This window comes from Pleurodeles waltl, chromosome 6 (assembly GCF_031143425.1).
Source record: "Pleurodeles waltl isolate 20211129_DDA chromosome 6, aPleWal1.hap1.20221129, whole genome shotgun sequence".
Classification (NCBI taxonomy): domain Eukaryota; kingdom Metazoa; phylum Chordata; class Amphibia; order Caudata; family Salamandridae; genus Pleurodeles; species Pleurodeles waltl.
Genome location: NC_090445.1, coordinates 972,952,356 through 972,971,934, shown reverse-complemented (window position 1 = coordinate 972,971,934; position 19,579 = coordinate 972,952,356). Strand labels below are relative to the sequence as shown.

The window sequence follows — 19,579 nt, the reverse complement described above, 5'->3', positions numbered from 1 at the left end:
TTCATCCTTTCGAGATCAACACGTCAGGTGTCAGTAAATCAGGTAAAAGGGGCCCTTTTTCCAGTGCTTTGGAACGGCAAACCTAAGCACTATATAAACAGAGGTTGGTGTTCATAAACAGACTAAGTGGTTGAAAGTGAGGTTGTGCTTTTTATTGAGTTTAACACTAGAAGGGCAAAAACTTACGAAGCACTGGTGTGGGGGTTTTAAAGAGGGACGGGCGGCCACGTTCATCAAGGAACGTATCCAATGCCCGTAATTAATAGTACACCACATTATGTGAGCAGCCCCGTATTATACCGTAAGCTAGAACCTGAATGGAATAACAAGGCCGTCAGGCACAGAGCCTGTGTTTTGAGGGGTTTTCGCTCTTTGCGGACAGCAGCTTTTTCTGTGAACTGCTTCTCTCATGGTGTCGTTCTGGGCTCGAATCGCAATAGGGTTGTGAAATTTCCCCGCACTGTCACGTTTTTCAGAGTTCCTTCCCGGTGCCCGACACTCTTAACAATTTAAAATTCATATCCCGTTTTTAGAAGAAAGTGAAGTGACAGGAATTGTGCGGAGTTGTGAAGAGGTGTCTGCGCGGACCAGAGTATTTCTAGTCTTTAAAGTGTGACTGCCAGAGCTCTACTTGGGGCGGTGTGTCTTCCGGGATAGGAATTGCGTAGCGTTGTGTCTGCCCGGACAGGAGTTGCGAAGTTGTGTCTGTCAGGGCTCTAGTTGCTGCGGTGCTGGGGAGGTGTGTCTGCCCGGACAGGAGTTGTGTAGAATTGTGAAGTTGTCTGCCAGGGCTCTAGTTGCTGCGGTGCTGGGAGGTGTGTCTGCCCGGACAGGAGTTGTGAAGTTGTGTCTGTCAGGGCTGTAGTTGCTGCACCTTCGTGTTTGCCCGCACATGAGTTGTGAAGTTGTGCCTGCATAGAAAGGAGTTGTTCTAGTCTGTCTGCCTGGACAAGAACTGTGAAGTTGTGACTGTAAGGTCTCTAGTTGCTGCGGTGCCCGAGAGTTGTGTTTGCAGGGACAAGAGTTATGAAGTTGTTCCTACAGAGACAGAAGTTGTGTAGAGGTTTGAAGTTGTGACTGTCAGGTCTCTAGTTGCTGCAGTGCGGGGAGTTGTTTGTACGGACAAGAGTTGTTAAGTTGTTCCGATAGAGACAGGAGATGTTCTATCCTGCCTGGACAGGGTTGTGTAGAGATGTGAATCTATGACTGCAGGGACAGGAGTTCTCATCTCCGCCTGCCAGGCCACGGTTGCCGGCGGGGAGGGGGCGCCTCCACAGGCCGGGGCCTGCCACCCCCCGCCCGGTGACTGCGAGCCGGGAGCGCAGCGCAGGTATGCGAGTGTTTATAGAGGGCAGGGCGTGGGCCAGTCCTGAGCGGGTCCTCCCCCTCCGAATCCCGGCGCCTCCCCCCCGTCTCCGCTGCCGGGTAGGTCTGGAGCAGAGCCTCGGAGAGCCGACAGGAGAGTCCGAGCTCCCGCTCCTTTCATCCTCCCCTGCACCGCCACCATGCTGAAGGTCATCGTGGAAAGCGCCTGCAACATCCCCAAAACCAAACTGGGGAAGCCTGACCCCGTCACCAGCATCGTCTTCAAAGGTAAGGCGGTGCCGAGGGCTTCCTCCCTCCCGCATCCGGTTATCTTTATCATCTCTGGCTGGGGCTCCCGGCTCCTTCTCGGGGAGTACCTGACACCCGTTGTGCTCCTGTGCAGCAGCCGCGCTGCCTGTCAGACACCCTGGGACTAGGGACCAGGTTATCGCCTAGACAGGCACCAACTGTGGTTAAAGTGGTAAAAAACTATTCACATAACAAGTGGGGATTGTTTCGTGACTTTATTCCTTACTAGTGACTCCGTGTCTTTAAATGGACTCCACAGAAACTGAACTCTTTCCAGAATTAAAGCCAGATGCTGAAAGAGTTTTTTTTTCTTCCCGTCTGCCTGCAGCTCTCGGATTCTGGTTTGTCTGGAGGAAACGCCCACTGAGGAGGGTCTCCGTTCCTGATGTTAGACCATGTTGTTACCGTTCACGTTTGTGCAGTGAGGTGGCTAGTGAAAACTGTGCGGGAATCCGATCCCACAGACAGAAGTCTGGGGTCGTCTCGAGTCGGACGCGAGAACCATGCCCATCCCTGACCTTTTCTCCTTGAAATCGAGTTACTTCGAAGGGAATTTGCCCTTTATAATCGTAGGACTACAAGTACCACCGTGCAAATTGGATGCATAGCGGGAGAAACTCGTCACACCTGACGTGAGACCGTTTGAGGGCTCCATAGGGGACTTCCGGTTGGAGACAAGGAAGGGAAGGTATATTACCTCCCGTCGTCCTTAGTCACCTGAGTTAAGTTAAAACCACGAGTTGCTGCCTCACAATGCGGTCCTTTTAAAGGTAAATGTGTGCGCTACGAGCCTCTGTGTTTGTTCCCTGGCTTTCTCACCAACTGATTCGGAAGAACCCGAAGGGGTGAATGCTGGGATTGGGGAATCCCACAGAGGGTAAGCACCCCTCTCCCCACCCGATGTCACCTGGGACACGTTAGCCCACACTCTACTTGAGTTCATCTCTGCCCCCCGACCATTGCTACAAGCGAAGATAATAGGGAGACGCAGGCTCCTGGTGTCACGCATGACACGGCCCCCTTGGCAACTGTGGGCCACACCTTGGTCACCAAGGCGCTCGATGAAACCCTCACGTGACAAGTCTTTTCTTGAGCAAAGTTTCTAAAGCCGCTGTTTTGAAAACATTCGAAGGATCAGGCCCCACGGAAGTCAGAACTTCCGTGGCCTAAATACCTGCTCACGCCCTTGTGGGGGATAGATGCACTGTGTCTGCATTCTCCATACCTGTGGAAGGGGGCGCACCTATAGTAAAGTACACTGGCCTGTCTTGTCTCTCTCACGCCCTCTTCTGCTAACCCACACCGCCCCCTCCTCTTGGGCTGAAGACTGAAGCGATTCCCGTTGTTTTATGCAGTAAAATGAGGCGTAACGCAGGTCCTTGCAGCCTGCCCCCTCCCCGGACCCCAGTTTAATCCAATGCCACTTAATATCCGTGAGACATGCAGGGCCTTAAGAGGGCCGGGTCCTTTCGGTGCTCACCACCAGCAGTCTAATAACCATTTGTGCCCTCGCCTTCAGAGTGAAAAGGGTCTAAACTCGCAGCAGTATCACTCTTCATCGGCCTGTGATGTAATTTCAAAGAAACATTTTTTAGTTATTTGACTGTTTCATCGTTTCAGAACAGAAGCATTTTCAATATTATATCAAGCAAAATCATTGTTACTTATTTCTTAACCAACTAGAACCATAGACAAAATCGAGAGCCCTGGCTTGTTTTGGGTGTAATACCAGTTATTGGGTTATATATTTGGCTGCAATAACAGAAATAGGCATCAAAATACCAGTCAGGTGGCACTCTATGCTACATATGTTGGTTAACTACTTCTAGGCTGTGGTTTTCAGCCCTGTTATTATTAGTGTCCCCTATTAACTTCTCAATATGCTTTTCTAGTGTGGTCTTTTTGTTGGTAAAGGCAGAGTTTCTCTCATACTTGTTTTAGCTTCTCGCTTTCGCAAAGTGCTTGAAAAAACCAAGTTGTCTGCGGGTGTCCGGTCACTCGACGCTTTGGGCACTAGAGGAGGCTTGGACATTCCGGCTTTACCAATGGCTGCTCAAAGTGGTGTCACCATCACAAGGAGGGAGCCCCTCGGCCCACTCACCTTAAACTACGAATGCTGCTACCAAGCCTTCTCATTTTAGTGGGAGGCTACGCCCGGCTGTCACTAAATGTTATGATTGAAGACAGAACTGGGCCCGGCCCTCCCAGCCCCAGGGCACATCCCGTTACCCTTACCAGGTTGTTGCAGATACATCTGAATAGATGGTCGCTGAACAATAGTGAGTGGTGGAGTAAACCGAGTCTAGCCAAGTTACACCATTACTAAGACTACAACACTCTTGAAATCCAAATTCTTAAATGCGGCGCCCTCCCCTGCTTGTTAAATATGTCTCTTTCCAGATAGTAGGACGAAGGTGCTTGCTGCTTGTGCATTCGGGTTTGTCTTCCTGTTGACCGCCAGATGGCGCAATTGATGTTCGGGCTTTGTTCTTTAGTCGCTAAACCACAGCACACCCGAAGGGCAGGAGAGAGGATGTCCTTTTCCCATCTTGCTTCTCTTCTCCTGCTGGAGCAGGGAAATAAATATTTGCTTCTAACCCTACCAGCTGTGCGGGGCAGATTCAAAGAATATTCTCTGCCCCGAGATGACCAAAGCCTTCTTGGTAAATGTGCTCATCCATATTATTATTTTCCGACAGGCTTCACAGAGATCTCGTGGGTAAATAAGGCGGTTGCTTAACAATCCATAGAAAAGGCTTTCCGCTCTCAAGTTACATCCCTGTGCAGAGCCGGTGTGCATAGCTTGGTATGAATCACAGGCTCCGCAGCACATGTGCAGACCCATCCTTCTAGATAAACACTCTTTCGGGCTGGGAGCTCTACGTGTAATGTCAGTTTCTCACAGAATTGCTGCGCAAACAACCTTTTTCATTGCCAGAGCCATCTCTGAGGAAAAATACACTCGAATATTATACAAGCGGCGACTGCAATGAAACTGGTTATCGTCGCTGGGCTGTTGCCACTGTGGTATTCCGTGTTTTTTTTCTTTTCTAATAATTAGTTCCCCTCATGTTTCGGTTGGAATTTCTGAGCCCGGGACATGACTTCAGCACTTCACTTCCTTCCAGAGCTATTTTTTTCATCAGCCCACACTCCTGCTCCTCGCGATTGTGAATCCAGCAGGAAATGGAAGGCAGCAAAAAACAGCCTTTCAGTTTGCTGAAACAATGAAAATGTACTTCCTTTCTTTTATTTCGTAGCCGCGAGACGCGTTGTATGATTACGCTGAAATAGCGAATGAAAGCATGTTCGTCTAAAAAACACACACATGCTTGATTGGTGATTTGGTACCGTACTTCCTGTTTGCACGTGACTGGATATATAAGCTTGGTAGTGGGATTTTGTTTTTTAATTGGACCCTATGGTTTCCGATGTGTGGGCTACATGATGACTGTGGTTTAGTAAACTGTAAATATATGGGTTGTTTGTTTTTTACCCTGTTTGGGACCGTGAGGCGGCCTCCATTCCACGCGAGTGTCCTCTACTCTGACGTTTGAGGTCTAAATGGACCTAAATTAAGAGAACATGTTAACTAACTACTCTTCTCAAATGAGTAACTAGAGATTTCCATTTATTGGTGGTTAGCAGGTTTTTTGATGTTATCGGTGTGAGCCAGCGGAAAAAATAGTACTGTTCGCACCGCGTGCTGAGCTGCAGTGACCGAAGAGGTGTGAATACAGGTGACCTTACATGGGACGCTTTTGGGGTTTGGTGGACTTTTGCCTGGGAAGGAGCTAAGAACTACACTTCTCAGGACACCTGCTGCTGTGCAACCTGAGGATGGAGAGAAAGAGGAGCTAGGCCCCACATAGTGTGTTCCGTTCTTCTGCAGCATGGGATACGCCTGGCTGTGCCCCAGAAAATGCCAACTCAAGACTGGGCCCTCCCCATCTGGGCTACTCCCACTTTTGTTTTCCCTTTCTCACTCTGCAATATCCTGTTCAGTGGGGAAGTGTAAGACTCCTGGTAACCATAGGTTGGTCAATAATGGGCACTCTGACTTCACCATTGATGGTTTTCATAAGCATGCATTGCTGTAATTTTCTCAGAAATCGAATTGACAGAGGCGTCTGTCTGTTGGAGGGTTTCCCAGAATTTTTCATCTCTTCATCTACATCCTAAATTGCAACATTTAAAACTGCTGGACCTTCTGCTTCTTCAAACATATTCCTTTCGGGCATGGCCCCTGACTCCGTGCCATCTCCTAAATGCATCTTCGCAGCCCGGTTGCTAAATGCAGGAAAAAATATTTAACTCCTGGTCCAAAGTGCTTGTACGCTATTGCAAGACCTTACATGGGTCACTGTTAGTTCTTGTAGTTAAAGGTTTCTCAGAGGACATGTCAGGGAAAATTTCTTCTGTGATTGATTCACATTTTCACTTAAGATGGCTGAAAACAGGTGGTCTGGTATTGAATGTACTTAGGATACACTGGTACTGTCCTGCCACTGCTTCAGTTTCTCAACCAGGTCAACTAATGTTGCACCGAATTCCTCTCATGCAGCATTGTTTTACTAGGCTTTAATGCACTTGATCATGGCGCTTCCTTGGCCTGTGCTTTTGTACCTGCTATTGGCCATTGTTCCACCTCCCTGAATATCCATCCCATGGAATCTTGTGGGCATGGCAGCAAACACCCCGTCTTCAATTTTAATTCTTCTAGTCACATCTCATGTCTGTCCAATGTATTTATTTCTCTGCCTTTGACTTTTTTCATGATACTCTTTTCGATTCAGTTAAGCTTTTCCCGCTGGCATTCTTTAATAAATCCTCCTCTACACCTAAAAAGCCTGATTCTTTGATTATACATGTAAGATATCTGCATTTTCTGCGTGGCCTCTCCTGATTTTCCATCTTTTTCTTGAACTTAATTTTACTTGATTTAGAACTCTGTGCGCTTTACCATTGATAACCAGTAATAGAGTGCCTGTGTCCTTTAATAATGATTGAATTGGCGTATTCTATATTGATATATTTCATTTACTTACATGCCCATGATACAATGCACAAGATGAATCCAGGGCTTGGAAGTTAAATGCCACTAGTTGACTGCACCACATTTTCTACTATTTACTGCAGTGGTAGTACAAACATGGTTTCAGGCCTACTAGTGGACCCTGACTGTAGCAGTATAAAAATTGAAATTGGACCTTTCAAAATGCACCCTTTTGACAGACTGGTCAAAACCTCCCTTTTAAATATTGGTAATCCACAAGGCAGGGTGCATGTTATTTCAATTAAATGTAGGAAACGCAGACATTTAGTGTTAACATGTCCTTACAGTGAGTAGTACCCCAAACCTATTTTCATTGTGGCAGCTCTAGCTGTCCTACATGGAAAATGACAGTACAGAATAAACATTCTAATACTAAATCCAAGGAATTACACTTTCTTGAAAAATACTTATAAATATATTTATATTTATTAAAATCAAATTCAATAGTGAAGTCCTCTTTTTAATAAATATTAAGGAAGAGTAACATTTAGAAAGTTACATTTTTCCCTGCCTAAATTTCCCGGAGATTAATTTGCATTTGCTCTCAAATTTCTCCCAGCAACTGATTAGAGTTTGCATAGGTGTGAAATGCCAACCATGAGGCTGACCTGAATAGGCAGAGTTGACTTTCCTGGCAGTGCTTGAAAATACAGGGCGGGGCCTGTGAACATCCTTCTTGACATAATCAAGTCAAACACAGGGTCCTTGCCCAAATACGGAGAGAGATTCAGGGAAACGTACAGTCAGTAAACAAAGTATCACTCTCCTAAACATTAAAAAATCAGGTCAATCCAAGGGATAGAGGCTGAAACACTGTATGTGCAACAAATTTTTGCTTCTTTAATAATAATTCTCATCTATTATCCATACACATAAGTATTCAACATTATGTACACTTTTTCGATCGAGTAAGAAAAAGAACAAACCCCCCTTCACCAAATAGATTCCACACTGATACTGACAAACCAAGAACTAGAGACAACTCAACATACGCAAGCAACACGTATCACATCACCATACACACCGTCACGCACATTTAAATCACACATCTTTGTACACTAACACAAACCAAAGACAATCTCCAAATAATTTACAATAATTCGCTCAAAGAGTGTCTCTTTGAGAATTATTATTAAAGAAGCGAAAAATTATTGCACATCCAGTGTTTCAGCCTCTATCCTTTGGATTGAGCTGATTTTTTTGAATGTTTAGGAGAGTGATACTTTGTTTACTGACAATCCTTCTTGACATGACAGTGTCAAATCCTGCTTGAGTATCAAATCTTACTTAGCAGGTCTGCTGGATTTGCATATTATGCTTTGGGGTGTACATGAAAGGCAGTTAACAGGATGGTAAGATAATTCTTGTGCATTCACTGTCTGGTTGCTGATGAGCTCGGTCTTGTTCCACCAGACTTTGTCTCTGGGTTTCTTCTGGATACATTGGCTTCCCCTAGCTTAATTTTAGTGTTGGATGTGGTAGGATACTAAGATTACCGTAGTACACTCCCCACATACCACCAGCTCTCGCAAACCAAGTTTAGTGTGGCCAAAGACTTTCACCATCTTGAAAATGCCCAAAGGGAGTAGGGTTGTCCACAAAAACATATACCCCATTAGTTAGGGTGTGCATAGGAGTCACCCTACCCTCTAGCTCATGCCAAGCATTAATGTTGCATCTCCAGGCACCCATTTCGGAATGCTCCTGGATGGGAGGAGAAACCAGTGGACTGAGCCTGTTGTCTGTGAGGTGAGGGGAATCCTAAAGAACAGGACCTGCTCCCTCTTGTACCCAGGACAAATAAGAAGATTTCAAGGGTCATACGTCTGACCTCCTGGTAAAGCTACAGGGATAAAACAAGGTAGTAGAGGACTTTCCTGCAACTGTCCAGCTGACCAGTGGCAATTGGACATGGACTAGACTGCTTCACACCCTTTGTGTCTCTAAGTGGGCTCTCCTGAGGTCCTGGGGAGGGGGGAAGGCATTCAGAAGTGTACTCCTGTGGTGGATTGGAACTTGAAGGACTAAGTCGGAACCCAAGATCCTTGATCAAGACCAACCTTGTTAGTGTATCCTCCTGCAGTCCATCCAAACTCAAATTGCACCTATGTCCCAGCCGCTTGCAAACATGGACCATCATTGGCATTTTGTGCTTCTTGGTACTATTTGTACTCGTATCTCATGTTCCCCCTATTTGGATTTGTCATTTTGATGTCCTTCTTTTATTAAATTCTACTCCATTTTTCTTATTTGGTTTGGGACTTTTATTGTTTTACATTTTGACATTACTATTTTGGTACTGCATAAATACGTTACACACTGCCCTAAATTAATCCTGTCTCTTCTATGCCAGAACTACCAGAGGGTGGAGCTCAGGTTAACTTAGTGATTTAAAGGGTTCATCCTGACAAGGGTTATTATTCCCCCTCAAATAATAACCCACTTGCTTTCAATATAAATAAGATATTTTTTTCTCAGCTTATTGCATCCTCATTCTTTTCGATTGCACTATCGTACAACCACTTTGTGCCTATTGATTGTTTAGATCATGACAACTAACTTCCTAGCATATGCAATAACATATATTCTGCTTCCATTATCTGTTCCTTTGTCTTTTCATCATCCTTTTTCTTAATTTTCTGTCACATCTGCTTGCCAGGTGCATCTTGTTAGTTGGCACATAGCTGGGTTAGCCTCTATGCTGAGTCTGGTCAATGCGTTGTCCTGTGTGAAAATTTGACATTGTTTTGTTTGAAGAAACATGGGCCGTATCATATGTTATTTGTGAGAGGGTTGTCAGTTATAGCCTGTCCGCTTCTATGTCAACCTCTGTGTGTGCTAACAGGGTACTTTAAACCTGATTTCAGGTAACTTTTAACCTCTTCTGTGCCGGGGACGTAATGGTTACCTCCAATGGTTACGTCCACCGGCACAGTGCTCCTGTGCCGAGGACTTAACCAATGAGTCCTTGGCATGAAGCTCAGGTGGAGCGCTAGCGCTCCCTCTGTGGGCTTCCCTCCCAACCCCCCAAGGCAGGGATGGAAGGGGACACCATCAGAGGCCACTTCCCCATCGCGCTGGAAGCTCAGCTTTGCGCAAGAGAAATGCTTTGCCCTTGGGGCAGATTGGCCTATTTTTGGAAGGCCCATCTGCCCCCGGGGGACCAGGGACTTTTTTTTTTCTTTTTTCTCCTAAATAAGAGGGTGGAGGTATGGCCATACCGCCACCCCCCAAAAAATGGGGCCAAAGTTGTTCTGCCCACCAAGTGGGCAGGTGGGGCAATTACCCCAGATCCACACCCAGGTGGGGGGGGGGGGGGGGGGAGGGACAGAAAGTCTACTAGAAGCTAGGGAATTAAAAAAAAAAAAAAATAGTGGGGTGGTGGCTACCAACCAGTATGGGCGTGGTTATGCCCGCACCCCAACTGAAGGGGGTAACAGTCTTTCAGCTCTCCCTTGCACACTAAAACATCTTATCCCACAGCAAGCAAGAAGACATTTGATTATTTTGGGTTTTGGTTTTACATTTGGGCCATGAGAGCTTGGCTAACTCTCAAAATCGTTCCACTTGGAATGGTGAGGGCTGCACTTTATGGGCTTTGGGACGCTGCCATGTAGAAAAATCGTCAAAACCTAGACACATCTGAAAACTAAACATCTAGGTGACTTCAGGGTGCTGTGTTTCACATGCACACCACACCATTTCCTTACCCACAATGCCCTTCAAACCTCCAACTTTGCTGGAAATCACACATTTTCCCTACATTTTTGTGATGGAACCTTCCGGAATCTGCAGGAATCCACAAAATTCCTACCACCCAGCATTGTCTCATCTATACCGATAAAAATTCTGTTGCACTTGTCAGCCTAAAAATGTTTTTTTTCAAACTGCCCTTTTGGACCCGCTTTGGTTACCTCTCAATTTTGACATGTTTTTGGCTCTTCCCTGTCACAAGCACTTGGCCCACCTACACAGATGAGGTATCATTTTTACCGGGAGACTGAGGGGAACGTTGAGTGGTATGAAATTAGTCCCAGTGCAGTGATACCTCACAGAAATGTGGGAAAAATGTTTTTTTTTTTTAGCTAAATTTGAGGTTTGCTGAGGATTCTGGGTAACACAACATTGGGGGATCTACACAAGTCACACCTCCCTGGACTCCCTCAGGTGTGTAGTTTTCAGAAATGTCTGGGTTTGGTAGGTTTCCCTAGATGGCTGCTGAGCCCAGGACCAAAAACTCGGGTGCACCCCACCCGCAAAAACAGGTAGTTTTGTATTTGATAATTTTTATGTGTCCAAGTTGTGGTTTGGGATATTTCCTGCCGCAGGTGCTAGGCCTACCCCGACAAGTGAGGTGGCTCCTCTCTGATTCCAGAACTTTCTGTCACCGAAATGAGAGGAAAAAGGTTTTTTGGTTTTTTTTGGTCACATTTTGAGGTTTGCAAAGGATTCTGGGTAACAGAACCTGGTCAAAGCCCCACAAGTCAACCCATCTTGGATTCCCCTAGGTCTCTAGTTTTCAAAACTGTGCAGGATTGCTATGCTTTCCTAGGTGCTTGCTAATCTAGACGCCAAAATCCACAGCTAGGCACTTTGCAAAAAACAGCTCTGTTTTCTTTGTGAAAATGTGATGTGTCCCCGTTGTGTTTTAGGTCATTTCCTGACGCGGGCGCTAGGCCTACCCCCACAAGTGAGGTACCATTTTTATTGGGAGACTTGGGGGAACACAGAATAACAAAACAAGTGTTATTGCCCCTTGTCTTTCTCTACATTTTTTCCTTCCAAATGTAAGACAGTGTGTTTAAAAAAAGACGTCTATTTGACAAAATGCCCTGTAATTCACATTCTAGTATGGGCACCCCGGAATTCAGAGATGTGCAAATAACCACTTCTTCTCAACACCTTATCTTGTGGCCACTTTGGAAATACAAAGGTTTTCTTGATAGCTATTTTTCACTCTTTATATTTCAGGAAATTAATTGCTGTATACCCGGTGTAGAATGAAAACCAATTGCAAGGTGCAGCTCATTTATTGGCTTTGGGTACCAAGGGTTCTTGATGAACCTACAAGCCCTATATATCCCCGCAACCAGAAGAGTCCAGCTGATGTAACGGTATATTGCTTTAAAAAATCTGACTTTGCAGGAAAACGTTGCAGAGTGAAACGTGGAGAATAATAGCTGTTGCTTTCACCTCAATTTCAATATTCTTATATTTCAGCTGTTATTTTCTGTAGGAAACACTTGTAGGATCTACACAAATTACCCCTTGCTGAATTCAGAATTTCTGGGATCCAGCATTGGTTTCTCACCCTTTTCTGTCACTAACTGTAAGGAGGCTGAAAGCACAAAAAATAGTAAAAATGGGGTATGTCCCAGTAAAATGTCAAAATTGTGTTGAAAAATTGAGTTTTCTAATTCAAGTTTGCCTGTTCCTGAAAGCTTGGAAGATGCTGATTTTACCACCGCAAACCCTTTGTTGATGCCATTTTCAGGGAAAAATCCACAAGCCGCCTTCTGCAGCCCTTTTTCCCCATTTAAAAAAAAAAAAAAAAAAAAAAAAAAACTTAATTGTTGCTGTATTTTAGCTAATTTCTTGGTCTCCTTCAGGGGAGCCCACAAAGTCTGGAATCCCTAGGATGTTGGAAAAAAAGGATGCAAACTTGGCATAGGTAGCTTATGTGGAGAAAAAGTTATAAATGCCTAAGCGCGAACTACCCCAAATAGCCAAAAAAAGGCTCAGCACAGGAGAGGAAAAGGCCTGACTGCAAAGGAGTTAAATCCCCTGTCAGTGTTTGTAGAACCCACCACTCAGGCATTCAACAATAGCCTGTTTTCCTTAGGAAAAGGTTTTTCATTTCTATTTGTTTACCATTTACATTAGTTATTTTCACTACTTAACTTAAAAAATATATATATATGGTTTTAAATTTGGTGGACAACTGGCTTTTGCCTCTTGTTGACCACCCTGCACCTGCTACACTTGTCAATTTGGCAGTGATTTCAATGATAAAAATGGTTCTGATTGAGCTCTTTCTAATCCTTTCTCTCTGCATGATAATAAGTTTTCTTTATCCTCACCTGCCGAATTACGCAGAGCATTATGATTGGCCTTATAATTGACCGTAACCTTGTTAATGTACATGAGCTGTTTAATTCTGATCATGAGAGTAGTCGAACCTCTACAGAGAGAGGCTATTTCTTTATTATTTATTTTTAAAAAATTAATCCGAGGGTCTGACTAACCTTGTTCTTAATTGTTCTGTATAGGTGAGCTGTTGATAGTGACTATAACACCCTCCCTGTTTCCATTTGTTTGCCTAGCCACAAAGTTATCCATATCTTTTAAAAGTCATGAAACTGTTAAGGATGGCGGGTTTAGAATAAAAAATTGACTTGTTGATCGTGCTATCCTTTTAACACTTTTGTCGGATTCTACATAAGATTTTTTTTTTTTTTTTTTTTAATGTAGTCTTGTTTAAGTCGCAATTCTGTGTTTTTTTTTTTTTAAAGCCCCTTTGTGTTATTTCACAGTTGCTGACTAGATCTGTCAGTTCTACTCTGCAGTCTACACATAAAGGGTTTGACTCAGATTGTTTGGTGGCAATAGGTGTCTTTCGGGTGCTCATTCTAGACATCCTAGATGTAAAGTTGAGATCGCTTCCTGCAGGGAAGTTTATAAGTCTACCCTAAAATAAAGAAGGGGTGTTATGAGGTCAAAGATGCTTGGACACAGCTAGAACCTACTAGCAGATTTAAAGATATTTCACTTTTTTGGAAAGTGGTTAACTCACCTTTTTTGCTGAGGGCTCTGGATTAGTGGGATGCTCACTTTAATTTTATTTATGATAACATGGCTTGCTCCGGTTTCCCATTTTCTACATTGACCTTAAACCTTAGCACTTGGTTTCACTTTGATTAGGAGGATGCAATAGCTGCCATTTCAGAACATCCATCTGGTAAGGCTCCTAGAACACAGTGTTCCCATGGACCTGTCGAAATCGGACCTATAGCTCTGCCCCAAACAACATTGTGAACTATGCCAGTCATTCGAGATTACTATGCACCTGGACCAATTAAATTATTGTCCTTTTATTTTAAAAATGGCAATCAATATGATCCAAAATGCTTCAGGGCAGTCCATTTAATTGGTCCTATTGTTAAAGTAGTTTGGAGGGTAACTTTGGGGAAACAAAATCCTGGTCTTCTGAAGGTATCAACATTCCTGTTGACCTCCAATATGGCTTTAGGTGGGTACGTGGGACTATGTAGTAGCACTTACATCTGCATTTAGTCATCAGCAAGTATATTGTGTGAAAATGAGCTTCTATCCATTTGCCTTTTTCAGAAGTGCTTTCAATCATGTTAATAGGTAAAAGTTATGGCAGATTTTACTTTCTCTGGTTCTCGATGTATCACTTATTAACATTCTCCACTGTTTACATGCTGACTTACCTGATTCTGTTAGATTTGAATTTTGTGGTGAATGCTCCAAATCTTTTCGAGTAAACCGTGGGGTTTGTCATGGTTGTGTTTTGACCCCCAATATTATTCATTTTGTAGATCAGTAATCTTAATCCTTATTGTATCTCCAAGGAACAAGATATACCACACATTGGTCATAGGCCATCCTGGCTTTTTTATACAGGTGACTCCATTTTACTTTACCTACTGCAAACAGCCAGAGAAAACCTCATAGGCACCTTTGTCACCTTTACGGATATCCTAGATTTGGACGATAATCGTTCTAAAACCTATGTGATGATTTGTGGGCCAAACCTAGCTAAGTCCAGGACACAATGTGTTAAAAACAAAATAATTGACTGAGTTTATCACTTCTCTCTATGTGGCAGGTTACATTTGATTCTACTAGTATCTGGTCTCTTTGCCTTAACTCAGATATTTGAAATGTTCAGGGGCTGTTCTTAATTATGCTGCTCAAAATGAAGTGTTCCCATTTTGTGCTAAGGCACTGGTATTTGGGTTTACTCTTCCAGTACCAAATTACAAGTAGAAGTAAATTGCTTCTGCCACAGGCTACTTGGTCTGCCTCCTAATGCTTCTCCCTTTCTTTCCCATATGGAGCCTGGTCCGCCACATGTTGAGGACTGTAGCTTGCTGATTCCTTTTATTATTATGTCTTTCAATTTGGTTTAACTCTAAAGCCTCTCCCAATGGGACAATTATTATTGATTGTGTTGGCTTCCCTGATGCACCTAGATTCTTAGCTACGATTTATTACATCTTATACAGCAACCAAGGCAAACTCTCTGCTTTCTAACCCTTGGAACATTGTTAAGTTAGATTTTAAAAAAAAAAGGGTTAGACATCTCTTTCTTAAACTGTATAAGCTCACAAGGCTTATGAGCCTCTTAAACATTCCATTTGTTCGTATGTTTTGTTACAGAACTCAATTTGCCTGGAGTTTTACTTCTCAGCTGTCATTCAACCCTAGGATAGACTTCTCCTTTGTTGCTTCAGGTTGGAATCAATTCACCACATCCTTCCTTTCCTTAAGGGGCAATACATCTCTGGTTCAATCTGTTGTCGTCCTTGTGATGAGGCTTCATAACAATAACTTTTGCAGTTTTATCTTTTTTTCTAAATGGTATCATTCTTTTTCCTTGAGGTTTTTAATGTATTTGCTTAAAGCTGTATTGTTAAAGTTCTGGCCCATATAGTACTTGGGGAAGAACTTTTGATTGACAGGCACAAATCAAAGGCACTGTTTGAGTTTCTATCAAAGTCTTTAATGAACGTACACAAGTCTCCAATGAACGTTGGAGCCCACAGTGTGGATTGCTCAAAATGCATAGCCAGTGTCAGATTTGTGAAAAATCCACAGATACTTATAATGTTCATCCTCCTTGGCTTTAGTCTCTCCTACAAACCAGGAGAATTTACTTAATTTAGAATTAAATTCAATTATTTAGTTTAATCTATATTTAAGTTTAGAGTATTCTTATCCCAATACTTAGTAAAAGTTGCTAATTTCCTCTTCAAACCAATGAATTCAATCCATGATTACTAAATAATCCACGCATAATGAACATGGAACACAAATGCATTCTGGCATGGCAGCGTTGCTTATCAGCGTTGCAAGACAGTGAGGATGTAGAAGCTGCCATGACATTCTTTGCTGCTGCTCCAAGGACAATGTAAACCAGGCCAGTCACAACATACTGGTACCCTAATGACATTGCTAATGTACTAGGCCTGAGCCTGTATAACAAGTAGGTTACACCAGCCCTAGAACCGTGAACGTGGTCTCTGGTGTGCTTAACAGACCTTTTGCACAATGAGCAGATTTCTGAAACAATAAAATGCCAATCATGGTCTTCTTGAGCATCAGTAACAGTGCACGGCTACACGTGAGCACCACTTCTGGCAATATGTCATACTTAGTATTACATTTGTTAGTAGCAAAAATCTTTTTCAAGGACTCTTAAGTGGCCGAAGCACAGTTTGTACCAGTCATTATATGCGGGAACAAATGAGAAATCTGATATTTGTCCTAGCAATGGATTCTGAATGGACATTTAGTCAGTGGGGCTTACAGGATAACACAAGTACTGCATCTTTTTCACACACGTGTTTTCCTGCTATGCATCCAGTTTCTTTACATCTGGCACACTCGCTTTCATATGTGCATACATGAGTTTCTGCTTTGGAGAAATACTGCTGCTTAGCAGTGTGAAATATTGTGTTATTTTATTAGTTTCCCATTACAACTGCATGCAAAAGCCACATACTCATCCCACCAACTATTTGCATGATTTCACACTAATGATCACACCTAGCGCCTGAATGATTGAATCTACCACAACGGAAGTGGAGTAAAGGCATGGAATGGTTCGTTGAAGCATAAGGTTATTCCCATTTCCATACAATAGCCAGTAAACACTGAATGAACCACTAACATTTGTTTCTAGAGTGTGCTCAAGCAAAATAAAAATAGTTACCTAAAAGTGAGCAGCGGAAGGGTACACTTGGCCAGTTAGAGATGGTAAAAAGGCAAAGATTCATGGGACAGAGAAATTTTATATGGGCAAAATGGGACGAGGAACAACATTAAATAAGAAACGAGCAAATACATGACTATAAAGCTTACCAATGGTAAGCAGTCAGTGGGCCACAAGCCCCACTAAGCTCTTGATAAGTCCATAAAAGGCCGTTTGCCACCACACTGCGGCACTGCCTGGTATACCCAATGTAAATGGGTTGTTATTCTTATTGCAGGGAGCACTTGTGTATGGGTGGTAAGTTCTACATAAAAACAAGTCATTGTCCTTGTATTGAAGTTGCATTTATAGAGCCCTTTCTACTCTTGAGGAGGTGTTGAATTGCTCTACGATGGGTGGCACGCCCCTCCTGGTGATTCTCACATAATTGTCTGGTGACATCTCTGCTGCGTTTCAAGCAAGACCATAAACCATCCTCCTCATCCTTTCTGGCGTTGGTAGGCGTGTATGTTGCTGATTAAAGCATGTGCCACATCTGCATCATGGTAATGTCAGCAAAATAATTGTACTCTGGGCCAAAGGGTATATACAAGTTAAACCAATCCTTTGGAAGATCGATCCATTCATTCACCACTGGAATTACAATATTTTTCAGCTAATACATTTCCTGGCAAATCCTTCAAAACTCCCCTTCTCTGTACATATATGTTTGAGAGCAAAACCGCGAGGCCCCCTTTTTCATGTAATTGTTGTTTTTATGATGGGCAAGCCTAAAGTGCACAGAATATGACATTTGATTTTAATTCAATATTAGTCTGAAAGATATCTTCTAAAAGAAAAACACCAATACTATTTACTAGTGGCTCCTCTCACATTGTGGGGGCGTCCATGCTGCGGTTGCCTCATCCTCCTTTATCTTGGGCCACAGCGGGAAGAGTGTGCCCCGGGGCCCTGAGGCTCTTCTACCCCCCTGGAGTTATCCACCAGCCCTTTCCTGCCCCGCTCCCCAACGAGATCCATGTTATGGTCCCCAGTTCTCATGGACTCACCGTCCAAATGTCTTCTTGTGAGAAGGTTTATGCATATATTGGGGCAATAAAACGACTTTGGAGCTTCTGTGTCTGCTGCTCCAATTATCAAAACCCATGCACTTAACGCACACCATTTCAGCCAGGAGGCATCACTGAAACAATAGTCTTAAACCTGTTACAGCTCATCCATAGCGAGCTTCCAGTGCACAGTTCCATTCCGTCACAACTCTGCAAAGATGCCACGTACGAGTCTTGGGTTGGGGCTTCGGGGCCACAGGAAGACAAAACATAATTTAAGTATGGAAAAATACAGCATTAGAAAAAATACAATCATAGAAGTCAGGCTTAACTTCCTGACATGGACACAACAAAAATAAAAGAAATAAGAGACGAAAAATTAGATTGGTGGGAAGCGTAACTCAATTACAGTGTAGGTGCCAGATGCCCAAGGGCCCATCACACACAGTTTGGCTCAAACACCCTTTTTTAACTCCTTGCTCTCTGAGGTTGCCCCACAAACAAGCCATTACGTGAACACATGCTCCCTATACTGTTAAGCATCTGACCTGTGCCCATGGTGCACCTGCACACCCAGTAGGGAGGAGGGAAATAGGCACATGTGTGCTGGGGAGGGTAGAGGGATGGAACCCTTCACAATGACAGCAAGAGATTCTGTGGCAGTCGGTTCTCCTTTCTTGGTCACTTGAGCACACATCAAGCAAAGTAAGCTCAGAGGGGCACAGTCCAGGGGAGAAAACAGTACCACCTCCCCAACATGTCTGGGGGCAGGAAGTCCTGTATTTACAGCACTTAGAAACCACATCATTGTGGCATGGCCCTTCAAACAAAATGTATATGGATGGGAGCGCAAATGTGATTGGGCAGGGGTGGGAAGTAATGGAGAGGGGAAGCAGCACACAAAGGAAAAGCAAAACTGTGAGTGCAGGAGAGAAGCAGGTTATAGGGAAAGCAACACAGAGCACAGGAGAAGAAGCAACGGGGGAGAAAGCACAGGAGAGGGGATGTGCATGTGACGGAGCGTACAGCATAGGAGAGGCAGCAACACGGAGTGCAGGGTTGTGTATATATTTGGGGTAGGGGAGAAGAGCAAGATGGTGACAGTTGGAACACGTGTCTTCTACAGTGTGCTTATACTGGAAGAAAAAAGTAGTTCCCTAAAAGTGAACAGTGGAAGTATAGAGGCTAGCCAGTCGCGGAGAAGGTAAAGGAGCTACGCTCCAGTGGAAGGACAAACACAAGGTGGACAAACTGGGACAAGGAAAGTCATTGAATAAGAAACGAGCAAATAAGAGTGATAATAAAACCAATCATTGGTAAGCATTGGATGGCTAGAAGTCCTGTAAGCTCACAGTATGGCTTTTACAACCAGTAAGAGGTTAGTTAAATAATGAAATTAGTTTGTTAATTAAAACCACTTTATATAAACCAATAAAATAAGCATCTCATCCTTAGTGCTAGTTAATCTCATGATAAAACTAGTTTAGCAAATGGACATTATCTCTACTTAGTTTGAGATGTATTATGTCCAAATCTTGTCAGTAAAGTGCTCAAGGCTGGACTGGCTGAATTGGCCATCAGGAATTTACACGGAGGCTGGAAGGGTGGGAAAGGGGCTGCTTTTGTTACTGGGGGGTCATTTTTGTAACAGTGCAGCAGTTTCAAAGGCTCCTGCTCCAGAGTTCCTTGTTTATCCAGTAGATCTCAGGAACCAATACAAGTGTCAGAATAACCCTGGTGATTAATGTTCCTGCTGGAGTGAGATTGGTGTTTTGTATAGTGGCGGTTTTGACTCAACCAAGCTAGGGTAGAGGGTTACTATGCCTGCTGCAAAGGACATGTACTTTGCATAGCACAGAACAGTGGGCTAGTACGTTTGACACAGATACCCTTTTGTTA

At 43.7% G+C, this 19,579-nt stretch overlaps 1 protein-coding gene across 6 annotated transcripts in view; it reads left to right on the top strand.

Annotated features, from left to right (window-relative positions):
- Positions 1-1,329: 1,329 nt before the first annotated feature.
- Positions 1,330-19,579, top strand: part of MYOF (myoferlin) — a 686,313-nt gene continuing 668,063 nt past the window's right edge. For 2 of the 6 annotated variants that reach the window (XM_069239822.1, XM_069239820.1), the window contains exon 1: positions 1,330-1,593. In XM_069239822.1, the coding sequence (XP_069095923.1) occupies positions 1,506-1,593 (88 nt within the window). In that variant the 5' untranslated portion in view covers positions 1,330-1,505. The remainder of the gene's footprint in view (positions 1,594-19,579) is intronic. The other 4 variants (XM_069239825.1, XM_069239824.1, XM_069239821.1 and 1 more) reach the window with 3 other exon arrangements.